We start from the raw sequence: 22185 nt of genomic DNA on the forward strand, positions 1-22185 counted from the left end.
GGACAAGTAATTATTCCAATTAACACTACAAAAAAAAAAATTAAACATAATTTCCATTTTACGTAGGTTGCTTTCTCAGAGAGGTTTATTGTCACAAAGATGTATAGAATCCTATTCCACTGATATAGCTGAAATTTCTGCCTTGTTCTTAATTTAGGATAGACATTTACTTGGGGTTTCTTGTCGTGTTAAGAGGCAGAGATCATCTTGTAGCAGAGATCATCTTGTCATTGAGGGCATTTTTTTCTCTACTGTGATGAGATCACAGAGGTGAAAAAAAAGATAACACTAAAACTCTTGAAATTCTGTCTTTTCATTCAGTCAATTAGAAGACATAATTAGTAATTGAAAAGGTAACTAAAATTTGACAGGCTGACAAAATTTGTATATCACGTTATTTTTTTAATTGTGCCTTATTTTTTGAAATTATTTGTGACTCTTTTGGCCTTGTTCTTTTTCACCTTCCTGCATCTGACTGGATTTCAACTCAATTGAAATTCATGTCAATTCTCCTCGTTTTCTAAAACCCTGAATTTTTCTTTACCTGCTGCCAACATCGTATTTCATTGTGTTCCCCTTGTTTGCATTTGCTGCTTTTCTTCCATAGGTTTGTGGCACTGTTGATTTCCTGCTCAGTCCCATATTGGCTACTCATTAACTTCTCATGAATTGTTCCCTTTGGGTATTAAATGCTTGCTTCTACAATTTTTCATGATCCTTCTATTGTTCTTTTCTTGTTATACCACCATCAAGACTGGTCATTATTCCTGTTTACCAGCATAATTTTCTGGGACTTTTATATCATTAGGTAGAAATGAAGGCAAATATATATTTGGGTGTATTTAACAGGGTAGAAATTAATTAGAAGTGTAGAAGATAAAACCGTCCCCTTGCCTCAGAGACTTAAATTTCATGAGAATTTTCTATTTAGATTGCCTTGCAATTTCTGATTTTCCCTATTCAGATCAGCCCCTTTCTGTTTTCTCCATATCAATGGAGAATGTAGTTTAGAACTTTTTCTCTGATCAGTGAAAAATTGAGATAACATGGATGAAAACTGACGTTTAGTCTAAATAGGAGGAAAATTCATCTCAGCAAGACTTACTGAAGATATCTGAAGCATCACACAGCTTAATAACAAGCTAACGTGTCAGGTTAAACTGGAGAAGGAAACAGATTGAATCACAAACTGCAGAAGACTTTCTGAGCATCTTGCTGAGGCCTTTTCCAAAAGACATTTCTTTTATTTATGGTGTATGTTACTTCAGTATGTTTCTAAACAGACAAGAAAGTGGAATCAGAGTCTTAAGAGCAGAGAAATGTACTTGAAATTTAGCACTCTTCACACAGTGTTCCAGCCTGTCTGAGAGCAGTTGCTGTAAAGCATCTGGAGAAGAGAAGGGATTAAGCCCTGGCTCTTGGACGATGCGCTCATACTTGGGCAGTGAGCTGCAGGGTGCGGTCTGCATCTGAGACCGCGGCTGCGCTTCTCTTCCTGCCTCTACAAAAGGTTCCGTGCTGACCTTTAACAATTTCCTTGGGGCTTCATGAGAATAGGGAGGGAAGTGTCAAACTGCAAAATTGTAACAAACTTTTGAAATGCTTGGCTTTTTCTGGAGGGGAAACTGCAGCCTTGAGTGTGTGGCTGAGCGCCCTGAGCAATGGAAAGGAGGGAGCAGGTGCTGCATCACAGACAGAGCTGCACAGGGCCCAGAAAACGTGGGCTCACTGTTCTCCAGAGTGGCCTGGAGGGAGGTTCCAAGGCCAGTTTCTTGGAAGAGCTACAAGCCACTAGGTTAGAGAATAGCCTAAAATCAGGGATCTCTGTTTATGTTTGCTCTGGTTCATTATGTTTTTTTGTGTTTTTTTTTTTTTTTTTTTTTTTTTCCCACTGGTGATCCCATCTGACTTTTGGGTTTGATTTGAGGGTTTGTTTTTTCTTTTTTTTTTTTCATTCACCCTTTTCTGAGTTAACTTTTGTTCTTTTTTTTTTTTTTTTTTTCCCAGAAATATATTCCCATATCTGTTTAGTGTTCTGGCCATTAAGCTCTTTTTTTTTTTTTTTTTTTTTCAGAATAGCCTATTTTCATGTTTTTGAATGAAAACTGGTCATCTCTTTGTCCTGTAAGCATGTGGTCTTTCACATGTACCTGTGGGAGACCATCTCCTGTACTTTCTGCCTTTCAGTCACTGCTGTGTGGACCTCAGTGTGGTGTGGTGGGGCTGAGGTGTGGAGACCAGACTGACATTTTACTGATTGTGCCAAAAGGGCTGTGGAAACCTGGGAAGTTTCCCTGGTCTAAATTTAAACACCTGTGTAAAGCCTTAGGCATGTGGCACCAACATTTTGTTTTGGTTTTCTCACATGTAAATTGGAATGATTTTGGAGAGCTGGGTACTTCACAGGAGTAGGGATTGGTCCCCACTGCTGCTCTGGATTCAATAAGCTGTATATGTTGTTATAAACATAGATTGCAAGCTGATCATGGTTGATTTGTTCTTACTAGTCACAATTCTCAAATGCTTTGAAGTATTATTCCCATTTATTTCTAACACTGCACAAAAGAGAGTAGAGGTGTTCATTTTCAAAGTAAAATCAAGCAGTCATTTTTTATGTTCTCAAAATCTACCAAGAAACAAAGACTTGTCGTCTTCTGATTTTTTTTCTTCATAGGATCTTACGTAACAACCTAAGTGATAGTCCTTAGACAGAACTTTTGTACATTATTAATATGACTTTTCAAGATCTTGCATGCTTTTGCACATGAGACTACAATAACATGGCATTGGGACCATCAGTAACAATTTGGATCACTTTATCAGTAGTCTTTTTTTTTTACTTACTACATAAAATCTTCACCCAGAGGATGTGGAGTTATTCTTAAGGGACATTTGCCTCTTAGGCTGCCCCTAACCCTTTCTACTGAGTGCATTTCTTTCAAACATTTCAAAATACTGTGGAAAAGCCTAGTCACCAAAAATGAGAATGTCTGTCTTTCTTGCTTTACAAAGTAGTGACTGAATCTGTAGGATAAAACCTTCAGGAACCTCATGAGAAGTTTGTGAACCTTAGCCTGGCTCTGTTTTCAAAAAGGCTTTCCTTGTGTCCAGCCCTTTTGCCAGTTAAGACATTAGAAAAACTTCCACAAACAAGGTGTGAAAGCAGAACAAGTGAGCGTGGTCCTGCTCCAGCTAATATGTAGTGAAAGATTGATGTGAGCTTCCTTTAGGGCAAAGTTATCTTCCTGTGTATTCATAACAGAGAGAGAGAGAGAGGTAGTATTGGGTCTGTACCCTGCCAGGTCCCATTTAACTTTTCTCACTGGCTAACTTACTTTACTGACATTACTAGGGACCCCTTTAAATGTGGCATCATGGACAGTTTATGATTCTAGTTCCTAGATTTTTGTTTCCTTGAATGATGCACAAGCAGACCTAAGTGTCTCAGAAGTGAGGAGTGTTTTGGAGTACCTCAAATTTCGGATGACCAAGTCAAGTTTGATATTTTTAAAGGAGATGAGGGCACAGCATCAATCTGCCTGAAAAAGCTTCTCAAAAGTGCGTCGTTGTGACCTAAGTCTGAAGCAGCAGATTTATGCAAAAAGTCATACTCCCATGTCACAGAGAGTGAGATTATCACTGTGCTCATCCTGGGGGTCTTGCTCCCTGTCAAGATTTGGGAGAGGGAATACCAGAAGCAAGACATTATCTGCCCAAAGCAGCAAGGTCTTCTGTTGTGTGAGGAACTAGAACAGACTGAAGCTCTGAAGTCATGCAAGCATTTTCTTTAGGGAAGTATAAATGTCTGAAGTATATCAGAACCCAGTTTTAAACCAGGACTATTTTAAATACATCTACTCAGAAGAAAATCTGACCATTTTGCTCTTAAGTTTGCAAGTTATAGGCAGGATTTATGTAAGTATTGTTATTATTCACGGTGGTAGTTATAATGTTTGAGTTAAATATCCTCTAGCAATCAGTGAGGAGCTAAATTTATACCCTTGCCTGGTTTTGTGTGTCACACACTGCTATATATTAAACCTATTTGTCAGGTGAATGTTGATCTGAATGGAACAAGTTTCTTGCTCAGAGCAGCCCTGTTCATACTAAAGTTGTGCCTTCACTTTTGGAAATGCAATGTAATTAAACGCCAATAGATACTGTTAACTTGGCAGTAGCTCAAGCACTGTATTGCAGTGAGGCTTGATTTCTTTTATGCTAAGGTAATGTTAGTTGGTTTATCCTGAATTTACAGGACTGTGACAGACTACAATCTAGTTCTAGTTTTTTTCCCCTGAAAAATAGGAGTGTAGTTTACTTTTTGTAATCATACTGTTGTTTTTTTATGGCTAATAGAATATTGTTCATACATTATATATTATATACAATTTTGGGATAGTGCTGTGAGAACTGGATAGTTAGTATTATATAGAGTTAAGAATACTAGAAAGGCAAAAAGCCTGAGTCCAGTTTATGAAGAATGTAGGGCAGTATGGCAGACGTGTGAATGGGAACAAATTCCCTGCTTTGTAGAGTCAAGTAGCATGTATATATGTCCAAAGATGGCTTTGTTGTGTTTTTTTAAATAAGAAAATAAATCCTCTCATTCTCAAACTTCCTTTTGGAGGCAGTAGGACTTTTTCTTACTATTCTTCTCTTTTTCTTCAAGCCTACTCATCCCCAATATTCAGCTCTAGTCCTGAATCTAAACAGTACACTCTGGATGTTTTTACTTGGATTTTGTGTTGGTGAATAAAAATTCACAGTACTCGCCATGAGAAGCAAACAGAAGACTAAATGTCTTGACCTGCAGTCTAATTTGGTTATTTAAGATTCTGATCTTCATCTGCTTGGTTAAGCTATAAGGATATTCATTTTAATGCACAGGCCAGGTGGTAAGTCGTGTGAATATGAATGCATTATATGTGAAAATCTTTACACTGATGCTTATTTATTTCAAGACATAGGAAGTTTCATGCTACTCAGCTGCTTGGTCTTCCAAAAGATTCAGCAACACTTCTCTGCAAAAGTTCAGTGCTAGAAACAATAAATCTATATTCGTCAGCTTCATTGTGCAAAACTGTACAGATGCAGCAGTTGAAAGAAAATGGTATTACTGAGAAATTTGCTTCCCATTTGCTTAACTGAGACTGGGATTCAGACTTCATGTTCTGAGTGCCTTTCAATCTGGTGTATATATGATTAATGTTGGTGAGTCACTTCTGATGGGAATTTTCGCTTTTTCTCACACTGCAAGATAGGGAGACTTTCTGCTCCTCCTACCACCAGTTCAGAAGCACTGTAGAAGACAGAAACCAGGAGATAATTTTTCATGTTTTCAGAATTGCACTCTGTTAAAGGAACTGAGGAGATAACCAATCCCTTTGGCATTTGCTGCACAGGTGTCTGCAAACCAACTAGGACAGCTGGGATTGGGATAAAGGTGTAAGTAGATTGTTATGCACTTAAGAAATATTCTTACTGCTTATTTAAATTCAGAATTTAGGTGGGAAGACTATTTTTGTGGGAAAGAGTATTTGGGAAGGAAATTATTCTGTAGGTGCAGGAAGGCAAATCATGACCTGAATCCTTTCGGGGTTCATGGTAGGAGTTTTTGGAGCTCTGGAGATCTGCTTATTCCTGTCAGAAGTAAATAAATAAATTCTTCTAGGGGGGATATAATACTTCATAAACATAGCTTAGCTCAAAAGCTCTGTGTAGCTGACTGTAAAATAATGTAGGCATGTCTAAAGAGCTTTCCCTGTGATTTTAGAAAATGCTTTTCCTCTGTTTCTGTATATGTGCCTGTGCATAAAGAATGCAATACATAGGTTGATTGTGTGATTCAGTTACCACAGAATTCCTCAAATAGGATAGAATGGCTTTCATATTGAGGAATTTAAAGGGCTCCACCTGTATCTAGAGACCAGATATTTGGAAATGCCTAGGTACATAAATGCACTGGAAGTCCTCAGTGGTATTTTACGGGCTTTAAACCAATTTAATAGCTGCTGATTGCAACAGGGCTTAGGCCACTGACTCGCTTCTGGTTTAGACAGCCCTGAAAGACCTCTATGTGTAATTTTAGCCCTCAGAGTAATGTCAGAATATGGTCTAATACTTCAATGAGTATGCTTCATCTAAAATTTAAAGTCTATCTTACCTCACCTCTGCCACTGAGGACAGACCTTTTGAGCTCGTGTCTTGTGGATTTTGTGTCCAAATCATGTTTTGTGGAGCTGCAGCTCTACTGTAGGACAGGGCAAGATCACTTGAGGCAAACCACTGGTACTGTAGACAACTGTATCAGATAATTCTTATTGTTATGGTTGTGATGTTCACTACAAATAACATTACCGACTATTTGGTGACCTCTAGGAATTTATTCTTGAATCTCCTGTCTACCTTTTGGACTTTGGTATTTCAAAACTGACTCAGCAGAAAGCATATGGCTACAGTGAGTATCAATGCCAATTATTGTGACATTAGTAACAGTGGTGTTAGTTTTGATTCACATTATTGTTGGATAAATAAGTTTAATTCAGTCTGTTATGGATTCTGTGTTCTGCAGTAATATTCAATTTGTGTTGCTAACAGGTTGGAAAAGAAATTAACCCGTGGGGAAAAGAAATTTTGTCTAATATATGCACTAACAACACTTTAGAAAGCGACTTCCACAAAAAAAAAAAGTAATTAATTGTATCAGAGATTGATACTTTCCTTTCTTTTCCCTCTGTTCCTCACAGGTTTTGGAATTCTGTTTGCTTTCCAGAGGTACAATGACATGCTCTGAGTGACTAAAAAGGCTTATTTGTGCCCTAGGCTTAGAGCATAAAGGATGAATGCTGTGGTAGTGTAATGCTGATCTGAACCCTAGGGGAGAAAACCGAGCTTTATAAAGATAGAAAATGAAAAGATTTTATAATGTCTTCATTACTTCTAACATTTTTTTCAGTATTTTCTGCAGTATTTTTTCTTTTCTGAAGAAATCTATAGCTTCCACGCAAGTTCCTTTGCCCTGTTGGTTTTCGTGACTTGTTATTCATTAAAAATCTATTACTACCAACAGAAGATGCTCAGGTCAAGCTCTTGGCTGCTAATAAATGCACACTAAATACTCAGTGTGAATTCTGGTGGGCATTAGCACTTACCCAGCAAATAAGGGTACTCTTGGGAACCCTGCAGAGGACTGGTCAATATTCTGTAAGACTGCAGTCTCCAAATTCAGACAATGTGTACAGCATGGCTCTTTGAAAAGATTTTTAAAGAAGTAAGACCGGAGAAAACGTTAGGAGTGGGTAAAGAAAAGCAGAACTCTGCATGTGTGGTTGAGAAGGAGAGTGTTTCTCCTGTATTCTGACCTTATTTTTTCCCTTCCCTATATGGTTTATTCCCCCTTTCCCATGCATCTCTTTCATGCAAGGTTTCAGGGGACCCTCTGTTGTACTCTGGAACAGTTTGTGGTTCAGGAGGAGACAGATTCCAATGGCCTTACCTCGAATCAGCCAGCACAGGGCCGCCTCTGCACCAGGTCTGCACCGTGGGCTGCCATCCTTGAATTCACAAGTCTTGCCATGAGTCTGATGAAGGTGGTCCAGCTGACCCTGGTGGATTGTAAGCTCAAGTTCCCCACAGTATGTGGAAAAATACACCTCTGTGATCACACACTGTGACTGTAACACCTACTAACTACTGTGACAGGAACTTTCTAAATACCCTGTGTAGAGCATGTTTTTATTATTCTGAAGAGGGTTCAGAAAAATGACTTGGTACATTGCCATCACTGAATTCCCCTTTCTCCAGGCAGTTTGAACCTGTGTACAGACACCTGTTTTTTTTATGTTTACCTTTTCAAATCTGCATATCATCTGAATTGACAAAGGAAGTACATCTTTCTGCCTTTTTTTTTTCATCACTCTACAATATCCTAGATATTATACAAGGAACACTGAAAAAGAAATTACAAAAGGAAGATGGAATAGCAGATCTGGTTTTGTAGTCCCTCTCAAAGTTTAGAGCCAGGTCTGTTTTCATCCTGGCTGTTATTTCCTGGATTATGGATTATCATAATGAAAAATGGATTATGATGCACAGTAAATGGTCACTGTGCAACAGTTAAAAATAACTAAGTGATGCCATCTGCTGTCTTAAAATCTTATTTAGTGTTACATCTGACTGAATTGTTATCCTAAGTGGAAACTGCCTATGCTGAGTATAATGTCAGACATGTTACCTTGATGTGTGTTAAAGGCAATATAAATATTATTATAAATATCATTATAATATTAATAAAAATTAAGGCAATATAAATATTCTTTGGGATTAAATATAGTAGACTATATAATGTCAGAAGAAAATGTGATACTAGTGTTGATCCAAAACAATTCCTCAGTGAATTTACTTTGCAAATAATTTGAGGGTTTTTTTTCCAGGCTGTTTTGTTTTTTTTATTTCTGAGAGGAAGAAGTAGAATCTTGTGGAATAGAAGGGAGATTGGTGACACACCAACCCATTAAAGTGTATGTTTATTAAAATGTATGTGTTATGTGGTGAAATTCTTCATATTACTTCTATATTTAGTACAAGTTATCTACAGTGACTTTTAGATGCTTTATCTACCACACTTTTAGATGCTTTTCTTTTACGAAAGAGTTAACCTGACCATGGTCTTCAAAGAAGTTGAAAACCACATTTTTTTAAGACATGTTGCTCAAAGAGAAGTCACTCATTGTCTCAGATCATAACATTTAACAGTTGAATTTACATTCAACTAAGCTAAATTTGAAGTGGACTATGGACTGCCATGCTCAGCATTGAAATGGTATCTCTTTCAGAGAATATCACATGGTTACTTATTTCATGTATGTGGATGTGTTTGGTTGCTTGGGGGTTTGACAGCAAGAGTTAAAGATGTATTTTGTTCACATGCAGTTATGCCAGATTGCAGTTCACAGGTTGGCATTCAATGAAACGTTGGCACATGGTAGAGTGATCTGAAATGCAGTCAGCAGTGCTTAGTAGGTATAAAGGGCTGCAGAGCCAGAGAGATCAAATTGAACTCTTTCTGCTTTTCTTCTTTGTCGCTTTTTGTAATGGTCTGTAAAGCACTGACATAATCTCAGTTTCCTGTACTTTTTTTTTCACCATAGTGAAAAGGTAACTAGGAAGGTAACTGTCACTATTGTACTGTTGTAACTTCATATCCTGAATGGATATGCCTTATTTAGTGAGGTGTGAGTAAAGACATATTTGGACATAAACTTATGGATAACCACAATCTGATAATGAAATGTGTAATTTCTTGTGGATGTTGGGGCTTTTTTTATTTACTATCAATACTGCAGTGATGTGTATTTCTGCTTGTATTTTTAAAAGATACAAGTGCTTAGAGTTTTACATAGTTTAATTTTAATAGCAAAACTTATTCAATATATAAATATTCATTTCCAGATGTAGTACACTAGAACTGCTCTCCTGTTGGAGGATTATAAATAATTTGGTTCCTCTCTCTACTTTGGGAGCAGATCTGTAAAATTCACAAATGACCAAAGCAACAGCAAATTAATTCTACAGTTAATCCCTCAAAGTATTTTGCTTTCCAGCTGTAGGTCTCCTGCAAATCATGCTTTGACAGAGAGAAAGCTGTGCATGTATTTACATCTTTCTCGTAGCATGCCATACCTCTTTTAAACTTCTGTAAAATTCCTTTGCAGCCAAACTGTCCAATCTGGAGCATTAAGAAATCATGAGATGGTTTGAAAAATACAGAGATATGTTTTAAAAAATCTGTATTCAGTGACCCTTTTGGTTTTTGTTTTCCAAACATTCACATTTCCAAACTGTCTGCACAACTCTGAGGGCTCAAACCTTGCTTTAAGAGGCAGCATAAAATGTGAAATTCAGATTTTTATGTAATAATGTTTTAAAACCACAGAAACCTCACTGCACTTCACAGTGTTTACTGTAAATTTCCAAGTGTCCATCAGTCAAAAGCTGTGACAGCACAGAATTATGATGCATTTACTTACATGCAAGTCTGCTGCTGTTAATGTAGTCCTAAGTGGGCATGAACTGTAAACTGTGTGTTAGGCTTTATTTGGGATAGTTTCCAAATGAGGGGGAAGGGAAATAGTACTTCGTTTAGATAATATAATCTATGAGTTCCGATTGTATTCCCAGGGCAAATGCTGCACTCATAATTACAGCATCAGTAACAATGTAAGGAAATGTTATGGTCTTGGCTGTAGAAAAAGCTACCTGAAGGCAAGAGGATAGATATTTAAAAGTCTTGGTTGAAAAAAAGCAGGAAGAGATTTTATTCCTCATGAAAACTCAAGGAGCTCCTGAGATGATATTTTAAAGAAGTTGCAAAAATGTACTCATTTTCTAATTAGCTCATCTTTCTTAGGGAATGATGACTGGCTGTTAGCAAAGTCTTTTTCTGGAAATGTCTGGGCTTTTGGGTAACACGTGTCTTCCACCACGCCAGTCTGGCTGTATGGAAAGCTGAACTGCTCTCTATCTACAGGATAATGCAGTATCAGGGTGCCCAGAGTGCTTCTGATTCTGTAAGCTGATGTGGGCAGTAGAGTATGGATTAAAGGTGTGGATGATGTGAAGGAATGGCCAAGATGTAGGGAAGATGGTAGAAACATTGAATTAAAGGAAAACCAGGCTGTCAAAATTGTCTTTTCTTCAGTCTGCTCCCCAAGTTTTTATGCACGTGAATTTTTTACTACAGCAAAGTGCTTCATAAATTTAAAATGTAAACACAGAGGATTTCTTTCTCTTATTCCATGGTGTAATTTTTACTTTTATATAACTCATATTCTTTTCCAGCTGAGTGCTATTGCCAGGGAAGCCAATTCATGCATTTTAGAAGTGAGCAGTGCTTTCGGAACTCTCCAAAGCGACTGGAAAAATACAAAACCCATCGTGAAGTAACAACATGAAGACCTAGAAATGCAAGGAGCCATGCACATGATCACTGTTTACCTTAATTCCAGCCATTCCTGCTTACAGGAACAGAAACACTTCAATTACTTTTCTTTTTTTTTTTTTTTTTTTTTTTTTTTTTTTTTTTTTTTTTGGTTGGGTGTGTTTTTTTTTTTGTTGTTGTTGTTTTTTTGTGTTTTTTTTTTTTTATGCTGAATTACCAGAGATGTCTGATTATGAGTGTAAACTCCACATTATGAGAGGCCTCTCTTAGGCTTTGAAGTGCTCTCAGTCACGGGAGGGGGTTTGCTGTGAATGAACCTCAGGTCTGCCTGAAAGATATCACCATGTCTGACTTGCTGCAGTCTAACACAGTTGTTGGGAGTGGAGGAATACTCATCACAGAATTTTCATCTCTGAAACAGAAAAGGTCATTTGTTACAGACTGTGAACTAGGTGCCAAAGTGCAATTTCTCCGGTAACTAGGAGCAAAAGTGTAGCAATCGTGTTGGGGGTACTTATGTGACTGTGCTTGGCTGAATAAGTAACTGATCAGGATCATGATGCAGAGGGCTGGGTCAATTTTTTTTGTCTTGTTTCTCTGTTAGTCTGATACCATATATACGATACTTTTTCTGCAGCCTAAAATTTGAATGATGAATAGCAGCTTACTAAGCAAGTTTGGTGCTTGCAGGGTAGGTTGGAAGTCTGGTGTAGGATTTTTTTTGATTTGGAAAGGTTTGCTTTAGTTCCTTCAGCATTACCCTGTTTTGTCACCTCAGGTTATTTCGATAGCCTGCTCTTTGAAAATTGGGTTGTATTGAGTCTCCCTATATGATGTAGGGATTAAAATAAATATGGCGGTGTGACACCTTAGATCAAAGTTAGGATTCAGTCTATACTTAAGAAGATTTGCAGTTAAAAATACAAAGTTAGGTTCATAATGACTTGTCAGTTCAGAAAATAATTACTTTCACTCACTAGGGCAAGCAAGTATGAATTTCTTGTGCTTGTTAGAGCAAAACTCAGGCAGCTGTAATTTTTAAATAAAGTTAGATAGTCTGCTGAGGAACAAGAATTCTTTTTCCAAGTAAGTATTTTTATATTGTTTCATTTTCTTTTACTTCTTGCTTGAAGAATTATATAATAGAGTAAAGCACTAGCATCTTTGTATTAAAAACATATATCTAGTCACTCTTATTTACTCTTACTCTCTAAAAATGGATGTTGTGGAAAAAGTAAGATTTTCTGAGTGTGCTGGTTTTCTTTCCTTCCAAGCAATGTTGCAAAATGCATCATCAGTTCAGCAGTGTAAGCATGGTTGCTTCTAAGGCCCTGGAGGAATCACCTTTGGCTGCAGCATTTAATTTGTCTGATTTGTGTGTGCTGTGCTTTATGAGAACCATTAACCGTGGCTCTTTCGAGAGTGTAAATACAAGAAACTGGGTACTTATAAAGCTTCAGAAAATGCCCCTTGAAGTGTATGCCTTGTAAGGTATTTCTTAATGTTAGGCAGCTTCTGTCATTTGTTAAATTGCCAAGCCTTTAATTGTACTTTGTATCATCAGATCTGGACTCCACCCAGCATTAATATTTAATATTTTTGGGTTTAGGGACTTGCACGCATTCTGTGGGAAATTAAGGCTAGAGATTGACAGTGACTTTGGTGGTGTTCCTTGGGAAACAAGTTAGAGCTGATGCATACTGTGGAGTTAAGGAAGGGGGGCAGGGGAAAAGTAGGCACAACACAAAACCTGTTAAATTTAGGCTCACTTTCTCTTTTTCTAGTTGCACTGGTGTTTTCAAGCCCAATCTCTTTTGTCTTCTGTATAGTGTGTTTTGACTGTTTAGCTAAGGGACAAATTTACAACATGCTGGAAGACTGGGAAAGGAGTTAAAGAGCAAGTTAAAGAGCACGCTGGCTATGGCAGGAGAAGCATTGAGCAGTCAGGTTGTGGTAGCTCAGTCTTCAGCAGCTTGGTAACTTCATCCGTTTTCACCTGCAGAACTATGTTCATATTGACAGTATCAAAACTTTGTGAGGAGAAAATTAAAAAACAGTTAAACTTTAGTCTCTCCAGAGTACTTAGTTTCTAATGGCAATAGCTAATAAGAGCAGAGTGGAGTTAGTGCTTACAGACTTGAAGTTTGGTGGTGCTAAACACAGTAATTTATAATTCAGTACTGTCAATTAAAATTGGTCAATCTGTGATAGGATCTGATGGTTGCAGCACTACTTTATTATTTTGATGCAGTGTGTGCATGCTGCATTTCTAAGCAGTACTCTGCTTAGAAATTAGAGTCTTTAACATCCCAGATCATTGCATGATAAGCCTTCCTGCAGCAGCTCTTGCTGTCCCTGGGCTCTCTAGTTTCAGTCACTTCAAGTTTGTGAAGGTTCACTTCCAGAGTGGAGTTTTACAAATTCCTGCTCACCCAGGATCTTGAGGGAAATGCAGAGTCCCCAAATGTGGGAATAGAACCTGCAAAAATCTATAAACTTGGCCAGAGAGAAAATGACCACATACACTAAAACATGAGATTATATCTCCCACACACTGAAAGAAAACAAAAAACAACATGTAGAATCAGACTGTGAGAAAGGATTATCTAGTAAGTTTAAAACAGCATTGTGTATGTTTCTATTTTAAGATTATTTAACATAAATTGATGTTATCTAACTCCACATGTCTCCAGTGAGGGAATGTCATCCTGAGTGCACAGAACATGCACATTGGCTTGGAAGAATAAACAACTCTTCTTTGCTTTTTTTTTTTTTTTTTTTTGCTTTTAAATGCAGGCAGGAAAGAGGGAATGTGATTTCCCTTGCTGCCTTTAACTCCTTCCCCAGGCCAAGCATGTGTCATAAGCTAGCAAGAAAGCAAAAAAGAATTTTATTAGAACAAATGGGGAAAGGATCAGCTAAAGCTCTGAAGACATCTCAGCTTCTGAAACCTCTTGCCACTTTGCATCACCAGTACTCCTAATGTTCAGGACTTTGCGCTGTCTAAAGGTCGGGAAACCTGCTGATGGTTCTTCTCAGTTAAGCCTTGGGATGAAGTGGCCTTCGCTGGGAACTGAATGGGAACTGAATCTCCGTGCTGAAATCCAGAAGGTTGAGGGTGGATGGAAAACAGTCAAAACAACACTGGTTTTAGTAAGCACCATGGTTCCTACTTTTTCAGTTTTCTATGTACCTGGCAAGGGCACAGAGGCTATTTTTGAACTGTCTAGACTATTCTTCTAAAAGGGATCTCTTCTTTTTCCTCTTCTGGTTATTGGTCATCAGGAAGAAGGGAGTTAGCACATCTATTTGTGAATTTGCCCACACACTGAGCCCACATAAACATTTTAAAAAGCATATTTATAGAACAGTTATAAGAGCTTGTATCCTCAAGAGCTATGCATTTATACAACTGACTTGCATGTAGTTTAATCAGTGCAGAAGTATCACTACTAATGTAGATTTTTGCATGGCATTTTCTATTTAATGTAAAATCTACTCCCTCCCCCTACTCACCCAGTTTAGCTTTAAAAAGTTTATACATGGACAAACTGTATAAAAGCAAAATGTGAATGTGCAGCCCAGTAATTTAAAGTTTACACTTCTGGTAATAGATTATTTGAATTATTGATTCTTCCAAAGATGGAATATATTTCTCCACATTTGAAAAGTCTTGAGAGTTAGGTGAAGTCCCCAGTGACTAGTAAAAAGGAAACATCTTTCGTATTTTTAGAAAGGGGAGAAAAGAAGACCTAGGCAACTATAGCCTGGTGAGCCTCCTGTTACTGGGAAGATGATGGAGCAGATCCTCATGGAGACATTGTTAAGGGACATACAAGACAAGGAGATGATCTGAGACAGCCAGCAGGGGTTCATTAAGGGCAAATCATGCCCAAGCAGCCTGATGGCCTTCTATGATGAAGTGGCTGCAGTGGTCGACAAGGGAAAACTGACCAATGTCATTTACTTAGATTTCGATAAGGGCTTTGACATTGTCCCACACAACATCCTCATCTCCAGTTTGGAGACATGGATGTGAAGGGTGGATTAAAACTCAATAAGAAATTGGCTGGATTGACACAGACTGAGAGTTGTGGTCAGTGGCTCTAGGTCCAAGTGGAGGCCAGTGACAAATGGTGTCCCTCAGGACGCTCATGGGACTGGCACCCTTTAATATCTTCATCAGTGACATGGGCAGCGGGATCGGTGCACCCTCAGCAAGTTTGCAGATGACACCACAGCAGGACAAGATGCTATCCAGGGGGCTCTGGACTAACTTGAGGAGTGGGCCCATGAGCACCTCCTGAGGTACAACAAATCCAAGTGCAAGGTGCTGCACCTGAGTCAGGGCGATCCCAGACACGAGCACAGACTGGGAGAAGGAGTCACTGAGAGCAGCCCTGCGGAGAAGGACTTGGGGGCTCCTGTGGATGAAAAGCTGGACATGAGCCCACAGTGTTCACTCATGGCCCAGAAGGTCAGCAGCACTCTCGGCTGCATCAAAGCAAGAGTGACCAGCGGGTCAGGGAAGACGATTCACCCCCTCTACTCTGCTCTTGTGACTCCCTACCTGGAGTGCTGCATATAGGTCTGGGGCCTTCAGCATAAGAAAGACATGGATGAGTTAGGGCAGGTCCAGAGGAGGCCATAAAGATTATCAGAGGGCTGGAGCACCTCTCCTGGGAAGACAGGCTGAGAAAGCTGGGGTTGTTCAGCTCAGAGATGAGAAGATTCTGATGTGACCTTATTGTGGCCTTCCAGTACCTATTACTGCTTCTCTTTCTTTTGATGATGTTTTTCCCTACTGTTAATTTTTTTTTTTATCCCGCTTCTCTCCACAGAAAAGAATTTAGGAGGATTCTAAGTTTCTTATGTGAGTGCATGTATGTGTTCATATATCCATTGCTGTGAAAGATTGGTTGTGAAATGCAATAGCTTCTCACAAATTGCACCCTGTTGTAATCTGAGACCATAATAGCTTTTCATTAAATGGGGTTAAAGCTGACTGGTGTTGGAAGTTGCTGTGGGTTGCTGCTTCCTGGGTACTTAGAAACCACTTGGTGTTGATTTTGTGCTAGCATGGAAAAATGAAACTAAAATGACAGTAATGGTCCAGTTTTGAACAGAGCAGGCAAGAACTGGTTGATAATGTTCTCTGAGGACATGATAAGTAAAACTCTTCTCCCTGCCCCCGCTCCAGCTTTGCCTCACTCTTAGCTTGGCCAACTGTGCTGGCCAGTACAGCCTCACACTTCCTTTGCACGCCTGTCTGCTCAGCTGTGTCCAGCTGCTGGTGCTGGTCTTGTTCCTGCTCTGGTGGAGTGTTTACAGAGACACCAGGGGCTCCACTGCCTCTGCTGGTATCTCTGTCTGACAGAACTCGTGGTGGTTAGACAGGAAATGGAGCTCCAATAAGATGCTGGACTAGTGTGACTCTGAACAAGCTTGCTTCATGGCTTCCAAGATAGGTGTGTTTTGCATAGAAACTCATGGTATGTCTTCATCCAGATGCAAAAAATGCTCTAAAATTTTAGTCCTTGCAGCAGAGCGTTTTTATATTACTTCTATTATTATTGTTAAGCATTTGGACAACCCACTTGTATTAACCTGATCTATGACAGTAATTCAAATGGTAACTACAACTTTAACAACAATCGAAACGTGAAAGAGCAGGACATGCCAAGAGCAGCCAAGAGTCCAATGAGAAAAGGAGAAAAGTCCAGAAAAAGATTGCCCCTTTAAACTTTCACAGATGTATTTTATATATATGTAGCATGTTAGTAAAAGTATATGTATGCATAGTTTAACAAAACCATGCTTTTTTAAAAATCATGTGACATGTGAGTCAATCTTTGGGGTGACAATTACTGAAATAGCAGATGTGCTAAAGTTTTAAAAATAGTATTATTTCTGGAGATAAGCTCCTGCTCATTTCTCACAGCTATTTTTCTGATGCTCTGGTGCTTTTCTGTGTGGACGTAGGGGCAAGATACATAATCAATATAGCTGCATTTGACTGGTAACTTTCTGTTGCATTTTGTTTGCAATGTATTCCTTCTGATATTCCTTGTAAAAAACCCACAGACTTTATATATCATATGTGTTTCACAGTTTCATGCTGGAATCATGATTAGTAAGGGATCTTGCAGTCCCATGGTAGTTTTCTATATCATAATGTTGACTTTGGTATCAGAATGTGATTATATTGCACTTTGTTGAAATACATGGTTTTTTTTATTTTTTTAAATTTGTGATACCTCAGTATGCTAATGGTACTTGATATCTGCAAAATTTTTTTTCTTTGCTATGAAAATGTTGCTAAGGGAAGTGGGGGTTTTGTGGTTTGTTTTTTTGGGGGGGCAGGGTTTACCAACTGCCTTTGAAGGAGATGGAGTAGAAGCTATTTGAGCAATTGCAGTGCATCACCTTTAAGGAACAGTAGCTCCTCATATGAATTAAGAGAATGAAGATCCAAAGAATGAAAGGAAAAAAAAAAATCCTACTTTCTCAATAGATTGATTTTCTTTGCTTTTGGGTGGTTATGTGGGGAAATCTCTTCTAGTCTAAGCTTTCTTATGTTTTCTTGCCCTATCCTGGAGCTGTTTACTCCTCTGTATTGCTGTAAAACTTCTTGTTTAGAAACCTAAAAATGAAAACAACCCCCCCCTCCCCGCAAAGAAACCGGAAAACCCAAACGAAAAACCCTAAGGGTTTGTGCTATAGTGTGTGACTTATCATGCTTTTTTTGGAAGGAGGAACTTGCTGTATCCTGGTGCATATTCAGAAGTAGCCAAGCTGCTAGGCTCAGACATTTGAGGGCTTTTTCCCCCCTCCTTCTATCAGGGCATATGTACTCAAACTTCCTGTCTTGGGAAATGAGTGTAAGTTTCTTTCTCTCCTTACGCCCTGGGGCTTTTTGTTGGGGTTTTGTTTGATTGTGTTTTCTTTTTTTTTGTTTGGTTGTTTTTTTAATCCAAAGTGAGCTGTCTAATAAGCTCCAGGAGTGGGATATGTGGGGTGAGAGGTCCATTTTGGTTTGTAGGTAAAGCAGAACTTAAAAGAAAATATTATTAAATATTTGCTTGTTCTAAAGGACAGATTCACTTCATTATTTATGGGCAGACAGAGATAACGTTTTAAAGTTAAAAATCTGAAGTTACAGAAAAAAAGTATTTTAAAATCTGTCTCTGTAGTGAAGTTATACAGATACTGCTCCACTTTTTATAATTTCAGCTTTTAAAGTGTCACCTTGTTTATATAAGAGTAAAACTTGGCTTGAAGATGTGTCCCTTTACAATAGCTTTTAGTAAAATAATATTTGAGGAAGCAGAGCTACTTGTTGTACATTATCATTCTAAACCAAAAGAATTCAGATTAAACAGGGGGGGATACTGAAAGTGAGATTAACTTTGCAACTACTGGAGCAGCAAAAATGGGTGATACAGCTCATAATGTAACATTTAACATAAAGCTGTAAATAATAGAGGAAGTTTTTAAGGAAATTTTATAAATACTTGCCTTGTGCTCAATGGTTGGCTCTGTCAGCTGGCTGTCACATTTAAAATGCTGTATTTGAAGAGATTTGTGTAATCTCGACAATTTTATATAGGGATAATAGAAAAAAAGCTGAAATATGATATGTCAGCTGAGAAGTGGTGGTGAATTTCTATGGTCAGTAACTTTTCAATCCAATCTGTTCACATCTGGGAAAGTGTTCTGGCATATGGCTTTGGAACTGTGTGGATGTTTTGATGTTTAGGATGAAGATTCCTGGCTGATTCCAGGTTGATCTTAGCTGGTGAATTAATGGGATGGAGTGCTTGCTTTGCTTTGTGTTTAAGCACACTGTAATGAATTAGGCTCTACTCCATCACACCTTTTTTGGATGTAAATCTCACAGTTGTGGTTTGGGAATTTTAGTGCAAATGACAGCAGCCCTTGTTTATTGCTCTAGTGTTCTCTATTGTAGCCTGCAACCTGACAGTCAAAAGGTCCCAAAGTGGCCTTGAGCTGCTGGCTGCCCTGTTTCTTCATTCTGTGCAAGATGTACCGATGCTAAGTGGTAATAAAAGCAAATGGTATCCTGCACTTCCTTCAGGGTTGTTTCATTAGCATAGCAGCCTGAGCCCTTGTCATGTAAGTGCATGAGCCTGGATAGATCATGGGGTACCATAAAAATTAGGGATATGGTAAAAGAGGGGCAGCACCAGAAGCATGAAAGAATGACTGAGCACAGAAAAACAAACCTCCTTAGAGCACCTGCTCAAACATAAGATACAAAAGAGAGAGACTAGAAGAACAGAGGTATGGGAACAGTCCAGCAGTCTCTTAAGTGCAGAAGAAATACATCGGCTGGTTTGAGAATTTTTGATAGGAAGAGCAACCACCAATACCTATTCAGTGACTGCTTTTGGTGGGCAGAGCTGGGAGCGAGCGAAAACATCCCTCAGTGCTCCTCCCTTAGCTGCAGGGAGTGATTGCTGTTCACTTGGGGAACAGACTGGTTTGTGGTTCAAACCAGTGCTGGTGTGTCACTGCTCGCAGGAGTCAAGTGACCTTGTTTATAATGTGTAGCTGGGCCAGTATGCAGCTGTTTCCACTGTAAACTCACAGAAAGCTGGGTTCAGGGTATGCTTGTGCATACTGCTTTGCAATTAACCTTGTATGGACACACATGCAAACCCCTTCTCCCATAGATGCCTCAGTGCTTCTTGCTGCTGTAGGCAGCACAAGGGCATTGTTCATTTTTGGTTCATTTTTGCCATGTCAGAGAAACAAGTGTGTGGGTAGAAAGGAATGAAAGTGATGCTTATGGTGCTGAAGAAATGAACTACAGGGTGAAGTGGCTGGGTAGTTTTGATCTTGCTAGAGGAACCAAAAATAATTTTATGTGGAACCATTAATCCCCCATTCTACAACACACTTCAGAAGAATCATTATAAAACTGGAAAATACAAGTATATCCAAGATGGAAATCCTTTTGGAAGCACAGAATTTGTATGTATTCTTGAAGACAATCTGTGCAATACTATGATACTTCCTTTTCAGAACAGCAATTAAAAATAATCATCACGTTGTGTATAACAGATTTGCTTGCATTAAGTGTTCCTAAAACAAACAAAAAAAAAAAATTTAGGCATGAACATTTTTTTAAGCATCACATTCTAGCTAGAAATAAGATGGAGGTGCTAAGGATTGAAGGAGGTGAGAAGGTGGGTAAGCCTAGCTGAGTAGTGTCCTTGAACATGGAAGAACTTCCAGGGACCTTTGGTTATCATTAATATTGGCATGCTGCACAAAGGGGAAGAATATGTTTTCACTTCCTCACTTCCTCATGAGATTTGCTCCAGTAGTGTGTGATTTTGTCCTGTTTCTGACAGAGCTTTCTCTTCATGCTAATAGTTTCTTTTCTGCTCCCTGTAATTTTTTGAGGGTTTTTGTTTGTTTTTGTTTGTTTGTTTTGTTGGGTTTTTGTTTGTTTGTTTGTGTTTTTGGGGTTTTTTTTGGGTTTTTTGGGTTTTTTTTTTTGTTTTTTCTTTCGTTTTTTTTTTTTTTTTTTTTTTTTTTTTTTTTTTGTTTGTTTGTTTGTTTGTTTTTTTCCCAGTGTGTTCAAATCTCTGTCCCATGGAGTAGAATTTCAACCAGTGAGAAAAGACTTGTCCTCCCTGGTGACAGAGCAGGGGTCCCCCAGGAATGATTGAGAAGATGTGGTTGTGGAGAGGGGTTTTCTCTTCAGGTGTTGGGTCTCTGCCATTGGATTTCCTGACCTAGAGATGTTGCGATGTGTGTTATGTGACATTGTCCCCATTGCATGTGCCTCTCCCACGATGGAAGGAATGAGAGGGGAAGGGACATCTGACAGATGTGCAGGCATTTTGTTTAATGCTGGAGGATGTAGTGGTGAATTGAGCTGAATGGAGTAACATTCTGTATAATGCAAGAAAGAAGGGGAAAAAAGGAGAGGAGAGAAGAGGGTAGATGTATGGGGGGAAACCAAAGAATTTTAAGGATTTCTTAGGGATTTCTATTCTACAGGAGCATACCTTGGAGAAAAAAAGTGTACAAGGGATTTGTCAGCTCCTTGGAGAGCCTCTTTTTAAACAGTGCAAAAGTGCCAGAAACTTGTCCTGCGGATGGAGGAGAGCTGTGTTGTCTGTGAGTGTTTTGGAGAAGTTCTGTATCTTGGAGGAAGAGGAACTAGAGTGTGATTTGACAGTTGCTACAGCAACTAAGGCTTTTTTAATGGAAGGCAAGGATAAGTGATGGTATAAAGTCTTGTGTAACTGACGTACCTTCCCCCGCTTCCTGCCAATTTTCCAGTATATTAAAACAATAAGTAATTTATGACTTTAGCTGAGAAATGGCTCTATGTTTGCCCAGCTCAGACTCGTTTGCAAGACTGCATGATCTTTACAGAGACAACAGAAAAGAAATTATTTATATAACAGAAAGCAGGGATTCAAGCATCTCTGAAAAGAATGCTTTTCAAGGGACAAATGCATCCTTTGTTCTGCCTGATGAAATTTTGTTTGATGTGGATGTCAGTGGGATAAGGTTTTTTTATCTCGTAGCTTCCTTTCTTCTCATCCTCTCCCTTCCTCCCGACCATGATTTTTTTTTTTTTTTTTGCAAAGTTTTTAAAGCTCTTTTTGGTTACTATGGAGTTCTTTTTAATGTAGGAATGATGATGTATTATAGAGTAAATGAAAGATCATGCAAACCTGTGGCAGGAGGGGAATTCTGCTGGCTGTCTCTGCAGCAGTGTTACAGAAGCAGCCCTGGCACAGACGTGTTGCAGTAATTGCTGTCCATGGAGAGACTTTAACCCTCGTAATGTTTTGGGACTCAGCTGCTTGCTATTATCCAGGAGGAATGATACAAGAGTGGAAACCACACATCACATCCCAGAGTATAGAAACACTCGCTTTAGGGTTCAAAAAAGTGCCTATTGTCTGTTCACTGGTTTAAATGTACATATTTTAATTTAGTGGTGGTTTTGTTTTTATTACTGAGATTAAAGGGCATTTGACAGCTGAATTTCAGGGGAAGAGAGTTTGGATAGTGCTCCTGTTCTTTGAAATGTCACTGGAAGTCTTAGGCTGCAAAGGGGCACTTTGCCTCCTCCTTGGGTTCTTTATGCAAGGTCAGAGGTAATTCTTAGTTAAGGTTGCTGATTTTAATTGAAGAGTAGGTATTAAACTATTAATATATTTGTAAACAAAACACAAATACACACATTTATAGAA

At 38.7% G+C, this 22185-nt stretch overlaps 1 protein-coding gene and 1 long non-coding RNA gene across 5 annotated transcripts in view; both read left to right on the forward strand.

The window, feature by feature from the left end:
- The window catches only part of ARHGAP6 (Rho GTPase activating protein 6), a 311533-nt gene that overhangs the window by 188187 nt on the left and 101161 nt on the right, over nt 1–22185 (forward strand). The window contains exon 1 of one of the 4 annotated variants that reach the window (XM_053970058.1): nt 16910–16958. The exons of 2 other annotated variants lie outside the window; for them this stretch is intronic. Coding sequence is in view for 1 of the 2 variants with exons in the window: in XM_053970057.1 (XP_053826032.1) it covers nt 17815–17820 (6 nt within the window). In the remaining variant the exon portion in view is untranslated. Of the gene's footprint in view, nt 1–16909; nt 16959–17811; nt 17821–22185 lie in introns of those variants that run through there. One more of the 4 variants, XM_053970057.1, reaches the window with a different exon arrangement.
- Nucleotides 6383–6918, forward strand: LOC128803269 (uncharacterized). Its single transcript, XR_008435670.1, has 2 exons — nt 6383–6457; nt 6747–6918. It is a non-coding gene; the product is annotated as an uncharacterized LOC128803269 (long non-coding RNA).

The sequence above is a fragment of the Vidua macroura genome, chromosome 2 (assembly GCF_024509145.1).
Source record: "Vidua macroura isolate BioBank_ID:100142 chromosome 2, ASM2450914v1, whole genome shotgun sequence".
NCBI lineage: Eukaryota > Metazoa > Chordata > Aves > Passeriformes > Viduidae > Vidua > Vidua macroura.